The sequence below is a fragment of the Limulus polyphemus genome, unplaced genomic scaffold (genome assembly GCF_000517525.1).
Source record: "Limulus polyphemus unplaced genomic scaffold, Limulus_polyphemus-2.1.2 Scaffold2396, whole genome shotgun sequence".
NCBI classification, from domain to species: Eukaryota; Metazoa; Arthropoda; class Merostomata; order Xiphosura; family Limulidae; genus Limulus; species Limulus polyphemus.
In genome coordinates, this window is record NW_013668006.1 from 172474 (window position 1) to 186810 (window position 14337).

Consider the following 14337-nt stretch of genomic DNA (forward strand, 5'->3'; position numbering starts at 1 on the left):
GAGAAAACTTTATATTTTATATATTGTTTTCAGTAATCAATTTCTGTTCGGGTCCGGAAAATTTGAACGATCTTGCAACCAACATAAAAAAATTATGAAATAAACATAAATTATGCATCTTTCATTCTGGAATTAATACAAAGGGATTTAAATTGATAGTTATTAGACGAGCATCAGGACGTGTTTGTTGTGTAAATATAAGGTAGTGACAGTACTTATTTCTATTGTATTTTAAGTAAAGGTTTTTAATAATAGTTCAGTACAATCTCCAGCATTTGAGAGATAACTGAACAACCAAGTATTTTTCCTTATTATTTGATTCTCTATCTATTGAGAGATAACTGAACTTCGAAGTATTTTTTCTTAATTTTTTCTCCATCTATTGAGAGATAACTGAACTTCCAAGTATTTTTTCTTAATTTTTCTCCATCTATTGAAAGATAACTAAAGTTCCAAGTATTTTTTCTTCATCTATTGAGAGATAACTGAACCTCCAAGTACTTTTTCTTCATCTAAATAGAGATAACTGGGCTTCCAAGTATTTTTTCTCCATCTATTTAGAGATAACTGAACTTCCAAGTAGTTTTTCTCCGTCTATTGAGAGATAACTGGACATCCAAGTATTTTTCATTATTATCTGTTTCTCCATCTATTGAGAGATAACCGAACTTCCAATTATTTTTTCTCCATCTATTGAGAGGTAATTGAACTTCCAAATATTTTTCCTTATTATTTGTTTCTCCATCTATTGAGAGATAAATGAACTTTCAAGTATTTTTTTTTAATCGCGAGAAAGATAGGAACTTTTTGTGGTATTCTCTGGTGCTGGATGAGTCTACTGATCTCTCGAATACGTCACAACTTCTCGTGTTCATTCGTGGTGTTAATCTGGACTTTCAGATCACAGAAAAGTTGGCATCCATTTGCAGCATGCACGGACCAACAACTCGAGAAGACATTTTCATGGAAGTGCAGAACTTTGCAAGGCTATAACCTTCAGTGGAATCAGCTTCGATGTGTTACAGTTGATGGAGGAAAAAACATGGCTGGAGTGAGGAGGGGTCTAGTGGGGCAGATACGAACTAAGTTGGAAGATCTTCAACTCCCGGGCGCTCTGCTTATACACTGCATCATACATCAGCAAGCACTCTGTGGGAAAGAATTGTTTTATTGTTTATTTTTGAATTTCGCGCAAAGCTACACGAGGGCTATCTGCGCTAGCTTTCCCTAATTTAGCAGTGTAAGACTAGAGGGAAGGCAGTTAGTCATCATCACCGACCGCCAACTCTTGGGCTACTCTTTTACCAACGAATAATGGGATTGACGGTCACATTATAACGCCCCCACGGCTGAAAGGGCGAGCACGTTTGGTGTGACGTGGATTCGAACCCGCGACCCTCAGATTGCGAGTCGAGTGAATTCCATTCGGTGCCATGCACTTAATCACTGCCAGTTCCAGGCTTTTCTTGAAGAAATTGATTCTGAAATCTATGACTTGTCTTATCATACAGCAGTGAGATGGCTCAGCTGCGGTAAAGTCCTGTTTCGTTTTTATAAGCTCTGAAGAGAAATAGATATTTTTCTCACCAAAAAAGGATAGAGCTGATCCACTTCTGTCAGATCCTACCTGGCTGTCAAAGTTGTCATTTTTGGTTGACATCACATCCCACATGAATGAATTGAACTTGAAACTTCAGGGAAAGGATAACCTTATCTGTGATCTCTACATAATCGTCAAAGGACTTCGGAGAAAGCTATCATTGTTTGAAGCACAACTGGAAGGAGGAAACTTCTCTCATTTTCAGTGTTTCAAAGAGTTTCGCGCTGGAATCGCAGAATATATCAACCTCGAGTTTCCGAAGAAGATTATTAGTGACTTAAATAAGCATTTTTTGGAGAGATTTTTAGATCTCGACAGAATTGAAGTGACATTCTTCTCTTCCAGAATCCGTTTGATTGTAACCTTGATGACGTGCCAGTCGAACTACAGTTGGAGCTCATTGATTTGCAAGCAAATGACTTGTTGAAAGAGAAGCACAGAGAAGGAAACTTATTGAATTTTATCGCTGCTTACCTGATGATGAGTTTTCAAAGTTGAAGAAATTTGCCTCTGGTATGGCATAGTGTTTGGAACAACTTATGTCTGTGAGCAAACATTTTCAAAAATGAAGTATGTGAAGTCAGCTCATCGAACGAGGTTGACTGATGAACATTTGAAAGCAATTCTCTTGGTTGAATGCAGCAATTTCAAAGCAAACATTGATGATATCTTAAAAGCTAAACGCCATTTTCACAAATCTCACTAACCTTTTTTTGCTGCTTAGTTTGTGAGATTCGGATATGTGCGCACTGGGTGTGATATAACTATCTTATTGCTAACGTCGCCTTCTTTGATAACTTTTTGGTAAATAAACTTGTTTGTTGTCTTTATTTTTGTGTATTCACTGTATTGTATTGAACAAAATGGTTATGTGGCCCGCGCTCGTCATTCTCTCAGTTATCTGGCCCGCTGTGAAAAAAGTTTGGTGACCCCTGCTCTAAAACAACAAACCTTAAAAGAAATGAAACAAGACCAAAGTTTTAGCTTAGGGAACCAATAAGGTTTCTGTTAACATTCTGCATTGTCACTATATTCAACAGAAAGTTTACCAATAAGGTTTCTGTTAACATTCTGCATTGTCACTATATTTAACAGAAAGTTTACCATAAAGCGCATCCAATCAACTACATTAGGTTTAGGGAAAGATGGTTTCATTAATCCTGAGAATTTCCATTTAGATCACATCTTATTCAATCTATACATTCACTGTTTTTCATTCATTTTTTTTTTCAGAGTTTACGTTTAGAATTGATTTATAAAAGTTAATAAATGAATTAATCTTAAAATGCATTTTAAAGATAATATATTTCTATTATTTCTATGTCCACTTAGATATAGAAAAATGCTTTAAGCTATCCAGCGTTTAAAATAAGTTTTTTTTTCATGTTTGTTTGTTTTAGAACAAAGCCACACTGGTCTATCTGCTGTATCCACCGCGGGAAATCAAACCTCTGATTTTAGCATTGTAAGTCCATAAACTTACCGCTGTGCCACCGAAGGACTTTTTTTTAAATCATACTCCATACCATCCCTGATGAAGTCTATAAAACAAAGCTAAATTGAAATTATTGCCACAGAGATGAAAGCAGATTATACAGCCTTCCGATGGCTCGGCATTAATCTGGAAGGCTTATAACGCTAAAATTCGGGATTTGATCCATGCAGTGGGTATGGCATAGGCAGCCTACTGTGTAGGTTTATACTCAAATAACAACAAACAGAATACATACTATGAAAACCACAATTATTATATATATCAGTGTTTCTCAACATTTTTTTGCTCGTGGCTCCCTTTTGAGTTTGATTCATCTCTTGGCCCCATTCTTCGTAGACGCTGTTACTTAGGAAAAGAGTTACTTTATTTCAACACTGTTGATTTATAATATTATAATAATATTTTTACAATACTGTATTGTTTTTGAATGTTTTGTTTATAACATACTGTTTATTTATACAAGTAAAAAATATTCTGTTAATCATTGACATTTTATTCAGTGTGATCCTTGGGCCTGATGAACACTTGAAAGTTTTTGAATGTGAGTGTGGTCAGTGATAAGTGAAGATCACTTCTCTTCACAACATCAAGGCAGTTACGTATTTTTGATAGCAAATAAGTCACCCGACTAAAACCAGATTCAACCATATAAGATGTGGGAAAAGTGATAAAATACAACTTTACCTTCTCCCAGAGCTGTGAAAACTTATTAACTAGTTCACTACTTATCCAGAAATATGTTTGTCACGTTTGAATCTAGCTTGTCTGTTGAAATATTTTATCCGGGCAGTGAAGTTTCGGTGGCCCACTCAGAATTTACTGTGGCCCCCTAATTTTCCGTCATTCACGTGTGGCTCTTAGAAACATGACATGGCCTCCCTGGGGGGGGGGGGCATATAGCCCACGTTGAGAACCACATGTAGGGCAAATGTTTTCATAAATACTTTCACATCAGCTTTGAGTGATTATATGAAATTTCGATTCGATTACTAACATGGGCATCGAAACCGACTTAATACTATCACTTAATACATATATTTCGATTCGATTAGTACACAAAAACTGGGCGCTGTTTGTTTATTCACTCACAGAGAAACCTCAGAGCCACTGCTCTCGTCGTTATCTTATCCCAGCATCTACAGTGTTTACAGAAAAAAAAAACACGAAACATTCTCTTTCCTCTCAATGTTGCACCGTGTTCTAAAAAACAACAAGAAATGTTAAATATGTATATTACGTTTGTGAAAATTCGTACGGTATTCTTGTTTTGTTGTTGTTGTTGTTATCTTTATTCCAAACAATATGAGTGGATTGGGTTACTCGTTTTCTTTCGCTAAGAGCTATGAGTGCTTGCACGTCAGGTCACTCAGGGATCGATCATTTTTAGAGAGCCCTAAAGCAATGTAAGCACAGCGACACACTCTCCAGTTCGAAATAAATCTCCCAGAAAGCATCTCAAACGGCTTGATAAATGTTGCTGTTTGGTAAAAGCAATTTGACAACACTTTCACAAGAGAGGCAGAGCATCCAACCCCAGTCAATAATAATAAAAAACAACAACACTTGTTAGTCAGTAATACAAGTTGTGTGGTAAATTAAATGTATACTGTACAGATACACATATATAAATAAAAGCACACAAACTGTTTCATATTTATAATGCTTATTCAAAAAAAATCAACTTGGTAAAATAACAAATTAACGATTATTCTATCTGTAATAATAAAAGGGCGTGTCTGTGGGCCTGTGTGTGACCGCCATAACTTCAAGACAAAAGAACCTATAAATCTGAAATTTTGCACACATACTGAGAGTATGCACCTGGGCATTTCTTATCTTATCCACGTGCGTGCACGCATGCGCATCTTTTTAATGAGGCAAGCTTGCGAAAAACCACGTAGAAAAGAAGTGGTTCCTTATATTACAAATAGAAATCACATAGAGACAGACAGACACTCACGTGCGGCGTACGCGGTGTGCACCTGGGTATTATTACTACTTTTCCACGTGCATGCATATATTGGCATTTTTTTAATTAGCCAAGCTAGTGAAAAAACACATAGAAAAGAATATGACCACCATAGCTCCAAGAGGAAGGAACCTATAAACCTGAAATTTGGCACCCGTACTAAGTGGACCATGAGGGTGTGCACCTTAGTATTATTACTTATCCACGTGCGTGGATAATGTGGCAAGCTAGAGAAAAACCACATAGAAATGAAGTGATTCCTTATATCACAAATAGAAATCACAGACAGTCAGACAGACACGCAAGTGCGCGCGCATCTTTTTATGAGACAAACTAGCGAAAAACCACATAGAAAAGAAGTGTGAATATTGTTACCAAGGTTTTGATATATGAATGAACTGAGGTACTATCAAGTCAAGAATAATCAACAACATCAGTAGAAACTTTTCGGTGTACCAACAATATCTTCTTAGTTGCCAAGTCAGTGAATATTATTTCTCTCAACAATAGCAGAATCGACCTTTGTGTAACGGTGACAGTTTTATTTTCCAAAACTGTGATAATACTGTTCCTTTTAGCAATATCGTTACTACGTTTTTGGTGCATCAGTGACACTTTCTTAGCTATCTAATAATGACTATAGTTTTTCGTAATAACATTCAGAATGAATTTTTGATTTATGTTTGGCATTTTAGATTTGGTTACCAAATCAGTGAACACTGTTTTTCTCAACATCGCGATGGAGTAAATAATTTGGTCATTCAGAATCTATACTGTTACAATAATTGTATCAAACATTATTTAATGGTGTATTTCCTTATATTACAAACAGAAATCACAGACAGACAAGCATGAGCCTGCTCATTCTTTTTTTAATGAAACAAACTTATATAACAACTTCTAACAAATAGAAAAAAGCCAGCGAGATTTGGAAGCAATGCGTTCCAACAAATGACCTTCATGTTGCTTGGCAACAAAAGTATAACCTAATATTGTTGTTAGTCTATGTGCTGAAAGTATAAAATGAAATGTATAAACTACAAAACGAACTATTCTATCTGGATAAATGCATTTTATGACTCCCAGGGCCGGATTAAGGTATGTGGAAGCCCTGAAGCATATGTCCTTATGGAGGCTCTTTCAAATATAAGAAATATGTACATAAATCGAATAATAAATCCAGCACTGATGACTCCTTTTTATTTCGAGACAACACTGGGTTCTATATAGATAACGTGACGTATAAAGGCATCTATAATTATCTATAATAATTTTATTATCATCGTACTTTTGCGACTTTTTTTATGCTTCTGAGAAATAAAAGTGTTTAAAATTTTTTGACTATTCTTCTATGCTAAAATAGGTTCAGAATACACACATTGACATATTCGTCTAGAATATATCAACCTAATAACTCTATCATTGTATTATATAATAATAATAATATAGAGCTGCCTGTATGTCTGTCTGAAATTTCTTTGGGAAAACAACCAATACTGTCTAACTTGAAGCACTGCAACGGTAAAAAAATTGTAACAGATTCTCATAAAATATGATAGAAATTTGTGATATCAAATATAAATGTGAAATATTTAACGCAATGAAAGTTCTTTGATAATAAATAATTCTTAATTTACTGTACTTTCTTTACTGTTTTTATGTTTCTTGAAAAGAAAAATGTTTAAAATATTTTTGATTGTTCTTCTGTGCTACAATAGGTTCAGAATACACACACTGACATAGTCATCTAGAATATATCAACCTAATATCCCGAGGGATGCCGGGTTTTTCGCTAGTTTATTAATAAAACAATCTTGGAGAGAGAGTCTGATACCAAGAAATACGCGATAGTTACCATCCCTTGCTTCACCTAGAATGTAAACATGCCAAAAAGTGAGACTATGTTCAGCGTGTCTGCATTCAAACATATTGTTACGTCTCCGTTTGTTAATTAACTTTCCGTAACTTCGTTCCGACGAAACTTTAGCGACACAAGCTTTAACTGAGGTGTTTGATATGTTCTACTTGGAAAGGCAGAATGTCCTAAAATGTTAATTACAGAAGAGTTTGTCAGACAGAAAAATCTTTCAATTTAATGTTTTTGTACCCAATCCTGAACATTTGGAATGTTTTAAAATGTCTATGTATATCAATGTAATAACTCTTTCAACGGTATCTTAAGTACAACCCGTATGCTTAGAATGTGTGTTAGTTACTTATATGTGGCTCTGACAATGATTTTAAGATACTGTTTCGAGATTTGTTTTTCCAGCAAGCATTTTTTTCTTTCTTAAAATAGTGTTTTTATAATAGAATGTTTGAATTTCATCTTTGTGTAAAAAAGCTACAACTACAAAAACTGAATTTTGTATGTGAAATAATATAAACATTACAGTCACTAGCAGTTTTAGGCACATGCAATCCATGTAAATACACAAAACCCAGAGTCAGTGAGAAATCCCCAGGCCTGTGACATCATGACTCGGTTCTATTTTGGTTTTAAATCAATCTGTAAAAAAATCTGAGTTAACCCTCAGAATGCTTATAACTCGCATTGTCTGAGGATCCTATAAATTATGCACTTAATGATTTCTTTAAAGTTTTTTGACTTTCCTAAAGCATAGGATTTGTTAAGTAAGTATCATCACTTGCCTTTCATGAGTGGCTTACTGTTTTTGAACAACTAATTACAGTGAATTATGGGAATTGAGTCAGAGTCCCATTTGAATCAATTCTTTTGATATCTGATCAGCAAACTTATAAAATGATTCAGAAACCCTATAATCTGGTGAAATAATCATTCTGGAATTTCCAACTCAAATCTATATAAAAATATTCACATCATAGTAATAATCGTATTCATGCTAATAACAAATAATGATCATAATAATAATTATTATTATGTATCCTGATATTTTTAATGCTTAAGTAATTTTGAATTATTTGTATTTCGTATTTTTATGAAAAATAAATTCATAATTGAACATGTTGTTTTAATAATCTGATAGTTTCTCTTTTCTCTTCTAGTGACTGAAAAATAATTTCAATACATTTAATTGGTTTCAAATAATTATAATTAGTGATATTATTCTGCTTTCGCAATATTGAACTTTTTGTGGTAAGGGACCTGTCGATCCAACTGAGAAAACATGTACGACAGTGCTCTTATCAACTAAATGTAAGGATTGAATAACAATAAGGTATAAAAATAATCATAAAAATAAAAAATCGTACTTTGATAAACTTTACGGCATGTAGAAAACAATATGTAATGTCCTATGTAAAACAAAGGGCTCACTTACAAATTACTAGTGTACTGTACAACTAGGGCTCACTTACAAATGTTAGTGTACTGTACAACTAGGGCTCACGTACAAAATGTTAGTGTACTGTACAACTAGGGCTCACGTACAAAATGTTAGTGTACTGTACAACTAGGGCTCACGTACAAAATGTTAGTGTACTGTACAACTAGGGCTCACGTACAAAATGTTAGTGTACTGTACAACTAGGGCTCACGTACAAATTACTGGTGTTCGGTACAACTAGGGCTCACGTACAAAATGTTAGTGTACTGTACAACTAGGGCTCACGTACACATTACTGGTGTTCGGTACAACTAGGGCTCACGTACACATTACTGGTGTTCGGTACAACTAGGGCTCACGTACACATTACTGGTGTTCGGTACAACTAGGGCTCACGTACAGAATGTTAGTATATCGGACATCTATTAATTTTTGGTGATAATGATTTGTGCAGTTAATAAGTTCATCATGTAGTTGCCATTATTTTTGATTTGCGACTCCTTTAAGTGGACACTTCCATAATTATTTCTATTTATATCTTAATGCTACATAAGAATCCAAATGAGATGTTATGGATATGGAATTTACTTATATTTTATATTGTAAAGAGACACTCCAGCTGGAATGTATCTACCTAATTAATGTTAAATAACACTTGAGTTTGAATGTCTTTAGGCAAAGATTGCTACACATATATCTATATTAGATATCCATAGTTGGAATTTGTAGGTAATGAGTGGCTTTTATGTTAATTATATTTTTTAAAATCTTGGATCATTCGTTGGTATAGCATAAATATGGGACTACTACAGTCAGTAGATGTGAAAATGATTTGTATGACAACCTCTTCATCACTTCTTTTTTTTTCAGTGTTTTTATTCTAATTATGTCATTCAACATTTATAGTAAGGATTTTCTGTTCAAGATTTTAAGGCTTAAATAAACAAATTCTGTATTCTTTTAAACCCAAGGTAATTGAGAGTTGTGTCAGGTTTAAGAAACTAAATGCAGATTTCTGAGATAAGCAGGCTTTGTTGTGCCCTTAATTAGCTCACAATGTTGAAAAGGGATTCTTTTTATCTGGATTTGCCAACTTTATTGTAAGCATTAATTATAAAGGGTTAAGAAGTTTATTTTTTATCTAGCTGAAATGTTTTGGGAACATTCTTTTACTGCAATAAAATTAGTGATCACATGTTAAAAAATAGGCTGACCATTTTGGTCTTTATTACTAATAAGTCAATCAAAAGTAGATGTTTTCTTTCCATCTGAGCTGTTTCGTTCTGCTTATCCGTACTTCTCATATTTGTCATTGTACTGACCCCATGCACGTTCAGTTAAGCAAGTAAAAAATGGCTTTTGGAAACAAATGAATTACTGTTATGTGTGATGGTCATTAAGTAGATAAATTTGATGTTTGGGGACAGCTGACTAATACATACTGATAGTTATTAACTAAATAAAATAATTTTTTGGATCAAGTAAGTACTGTTATAGTTTGTTTCAGAATTCATGCAAAGCTACACAAGAGCTTTCTGCACAAAGCTATCAATAAATTTGAGCTGAAAGAATACAGGGAAAGCAGCTAGTCAACACCCATTCTTGGATTATTCTCGTCTGATCAGTTAGTGGGATTTGACAGCCACTCTTATAGTACATTCAAGGCCCTAGTATGTGGAGCATGTTTTTGTAGCACTAAGTTACAAATCCTGAACTCAGTTTCACAGACTTGGCATACTCTCCACTATTGCTCTAATTGATGGTCGTTAAACAAATGTAACATTTGGAACAGCTGATCATTGCTCAGTAGATAGATGCTAATGTATTTTGTTTGATTACTTGTTACTTTGAGTTTGAGTAGTGTTTTATCTATGATGAAACATTTATTTCAGGCTGCATTTCTTTGAAGAAGGTGAAGTTCAAAACAAAACTAGAACATGAATACATAAACAACTTTAAAGTCCTTCAGGCAGCTTTTAAGAAAGTGGGAGCAGACAAAGTAAGGTTCATTAGAAACATAGACATACTAACATTACAAAGATGTTCTTATATAGTTGTTAACAACAAAATTCAATAAGTTTTTTTTGTGACTAATGGATTACTTTGTCCACTGAAAAGTTCAAATTATGAAATATAAAATTTTCTCAAGTATTTCAGAATTATGTATATCTTCTGTTCACTAAAGCTTAGTATTAAAAGATTTCAGATTACTTAATTATCCTAGACAGGGCTGTATAAATAGAAATGTATCTCTATCAGAGGCAAAAAAAAAGGAACTTAGTGTAATAGTTATAGTCATGTTTTTCATTACCATGCTGTAGAACAAAAATAGTATTGATGTGTTAGCATTTTAATAATTCTCTGTACAGATCATTCCAATTGACAAACTTGTAAAAGGAAGGTTCCAAGACAACTTTGAGTTTCTCCAGTGGTTTAAGAAATTCTTTGATGCTAACTACGATGGACGAGAGTATGATCCTGTGGAGGCAAGAGGGGGCATTTCTGTTGGTGCTGCTAATGATCGACCTATTGGAAGGGCTGGTAAGTTCAGTTTTGTAAAAGAGTTTTTCAGTGAATTTTGGAATTTTTTTAGATACCAGGAAATTTAACACTTTTAAAACATTGTCAAATGCGTGAAACAATTATACCTGACCGTCTAATTTCCATTACAACTAAATGAAAATGATAAAATGCGGATATGAGGAATTATGTAGTTTCGTAGCATGACATATGAAGGATTTTTTTAAATCTCTGCTTGTATTAGATCTGCAATGTCAAGTGTAATACGTTGCTTGAAGTGCATAGTGTGTCGTGTTACTGTTTTGCAAGAGAAGGATTAGAAGAAACCAGATGAGTTCTGATGATATATATTGTTGCTTCAGCGAGTCACATGATTACTGTGACGCCACGTTCCTAGAACTATCCTGTACCTTGGCGAATGCTCTAGCATTTACTAGATATAGGGTAGTCTGGTATATAAGAGAGGGTGACAACGTGACAGAATAATGTGTGTGTAGATAGTGAGTAATTGAGCTGCAGTCAGAAGTATTATTGACGTTTGTTGATATAGCGTTTGTTTTAGCGCGATTGTTGAAAATAAGTGTATCGTAAAGTTATATTCGGAAAGAATAAACCAGTTTTATTAAGTAAAGACTTTTTGAAAATAGTTGAATTCTTTTTTTTACCTTTTCTATGTTATAGAATTTCTCTGCATAGCATTAACTTTTTGGCTATCGTGTTTTAATTTGTTTTTACTTTATAAAGTCGGAAGAAAGAGTGATTGTATAACTGGCAATAGCATATACTTAAACTTGGAACATCATACCAATTATAGGTAATATGAGCATGAAATATGTATTTTGATTCAATAATTGGGAAGTTTTTTTTTGGAGGAGTTAAACCAATAATTTACACAACACTTTTATATTCATTATTTAATTCCTGTAGTGCATGTTGGTGTATAGAAGACATAATAATACAAGAAGTAAACGACCTTAATTTAAAGCTTTGTACCACCAGTTTCGGTTTGTGTTTCAGTGAACGCTCCTGAAGAAGCTGTAAAGTGAAACATCGAGTGTCCAATTACATAACACTTTGGTGTTATAAAGTAATTTATTTATAGTATTAACACTTTTATTTTATACACATAGTTCAACCTGCCCCCCCCCCATGGACATTTTATAATCCTTTACACAGACAGGTAGAACAACCCACACCTTCCAATAAACATTCATAATCCTTTACACAGACAGGTAGAACAACCCACACCTTCCAATAAACATTCATAATCCTTTACACAGACAGGTAGAACAACCAACACCTTCCAATAAACATTTATGATCCTTTACACGGATAGGTAGAACAACCAACACCTTCCAATAAACATTTATAATCCTTTACACGGATAGGTAGAACAACCAACACCTTCCAATAAATATTTAGATTCCTTTACACAATCCCAAGTGAAACTTTATTACTTATTGGTATTAACAGGTAGCCAAACTACAGTTAGATCACCTTACCTGGAAACAGCATGTCCATGAACTGACAGTAGGCAGCACCTGAGGTAAAGAGAAAACTTTTATTTAATCTTCTGGTTACCTACGGAACCTACAGGTTTACTCAATTTACACTGTCAACACTGGTTACCTACATAAACCTTACTGGATAAACCTGTAGGTTCTACACTGTCAAGACACAGGTCACAAGAAAACTATATTAACTATAACAAAATAATCCACCCTACCATTCCAGTGTGTGTCTACCTCTCTTATAAATCTCTGTATTTAAATCACAAGACCCAATTATTTTATGCCCCATCAACATAATCAAATATTACATTCTGAAACCACAGTATTAGCCAGTTTACTCTTTTTCTCTATTCTTCTTACAATGATGAACAAAAATAATACTCTATATACAAACTAATTATGTTTCAGCTGCTAATGTTTAATTCTCCATACTTTTATTTCACGGCTCCATTAAACATTTTCTGTCAACCAAATTCAGACTTGTATCCCACTAATAAAACAATGTATTATAATATTTGTCATTAACTATACTGATTAATATTGATTTTTTACCTACATTGTTTGTTTTCATCGGAAGTTATTAATTACATAAAACCCGTACAACACCACACAAAGAATGACACGACATGTGAAATTTTGTTTGTATTTCGCGCAAAGTTAAACAACGGCTTTCTGTGCTAGCCGTCCTTAGTCTTGGACACATATAATAGAGGGAGGGTGTATAGTCTAAAGCACCCAAACGCCAACTCTTCGGCTACCCAAATCTAATAGTAGGATTTTATAATCATCTTTATTAGCACACATGTTCTCAGGACACAGTTTTCTTTCTTTGTGGTAATGGGATGATATCATAATGATCAGACTGTATTAGAAGCTTCGTGAACAGAAAGGAACTTTGTCACCAGGTGAGGTGAACAGACAAATGAATGTAACAATTGTTTTACTTCTGCTAAATTACCAATGCATGAACTTTATTTTTAATAGTATGACGTTTGAGTTTTTATTGTTACTTTTCATCACTATGGACCATATTTCTTGTTGATAGTACATACTGTTTATCTGTAATTGTTGTATTGTTCTATGTGCAACAATGTCACACGTTCTTCACCTGTCATCTAGTTCTTTCTGTTAGACTGTTATCAATCTGAATGCTATGTCTTCAAATATGTTTTTTGTACGTAAGTAAGACCTAGTCTGGTGACTACTTCCCAAGCCAGTAGAATCGTCTGTCACCAGTAGTTGATGGACACATTTTATCCTACCAGAATACAGGTTCCCATTCCATAGTTTTCCTATTTATCTAATCTCATATCAAGTGTCGTTTAACATCCACTCAAAGAAATAGCCTATGATATCAATGCTTTTCTTAGACAAGATCCAACATTAATGCATCTCATGAAATAAGAGAAATCCTAATATTCTATAAAATGGCTTTGTTACTGAAGGTTTACCTTTCTGTTTCACTTACAATGACAAAACTTACACTACACCAAATATCCTAGAGTTAACAACTAATGTTCTATCTTTACATTCAACTATTTCCAAATTTGGTACTTAGACTTCTTTGTTATATCCCACTAATCAGCCACCTTCTTTACAATATACACCTCTCTTACACTACACCAAATATCCTAGAGTTAACAACTTATGTTCTATCTTTACATTCAACTATTTCCAAACTTGGTACTTAGACTCTTTGTTATAAACCACTAATCAGCCACTTTCTTTACAATATACACCTCTCTTACACTACACCAAATATCCTAGAGTTAACAACTTATGTTCTATCTTTGCATTCAACTATTTCCAAAGTTGGTATATAGACTTCTTTGTTATATCCCACTAATCAGCCACTTTCTTTACAATATACACCTCTCTTACACTACACCAAATATCCTAGAGTTAGCAACTTATGTTCTATCTTTACATTCATG

General features: G+C 33.9%; 1 protein-coding gene across 1 annotated transcript in view; it reads left to right on the forward strand.

The window, feature by feature from the left end:
* Positions 1–11341, forward strand: part of LOC111087628 (microtubule-associated protein RP/EB family member 1-like) — a 13012-nt gene extending 1671 nt beyond the window's left edge. The window contains exons 3-4 of the mRNA XM_022394917.1: positions 10234–10371; positions 10742–11341. Coding sequence (XP_022250625.1) covers positions 10234–10371; positions 10742–10981 — 378 coding nt within the window. The 3' untranslated portion in view covers positions 10982–11341. The remainder of the gene's footprint in view (positions 1–10233; positions 10372–10741) is intronic.
* The last annotated feature ends 2996 nt before the right edge of the window (positions 11342–14337 follow it).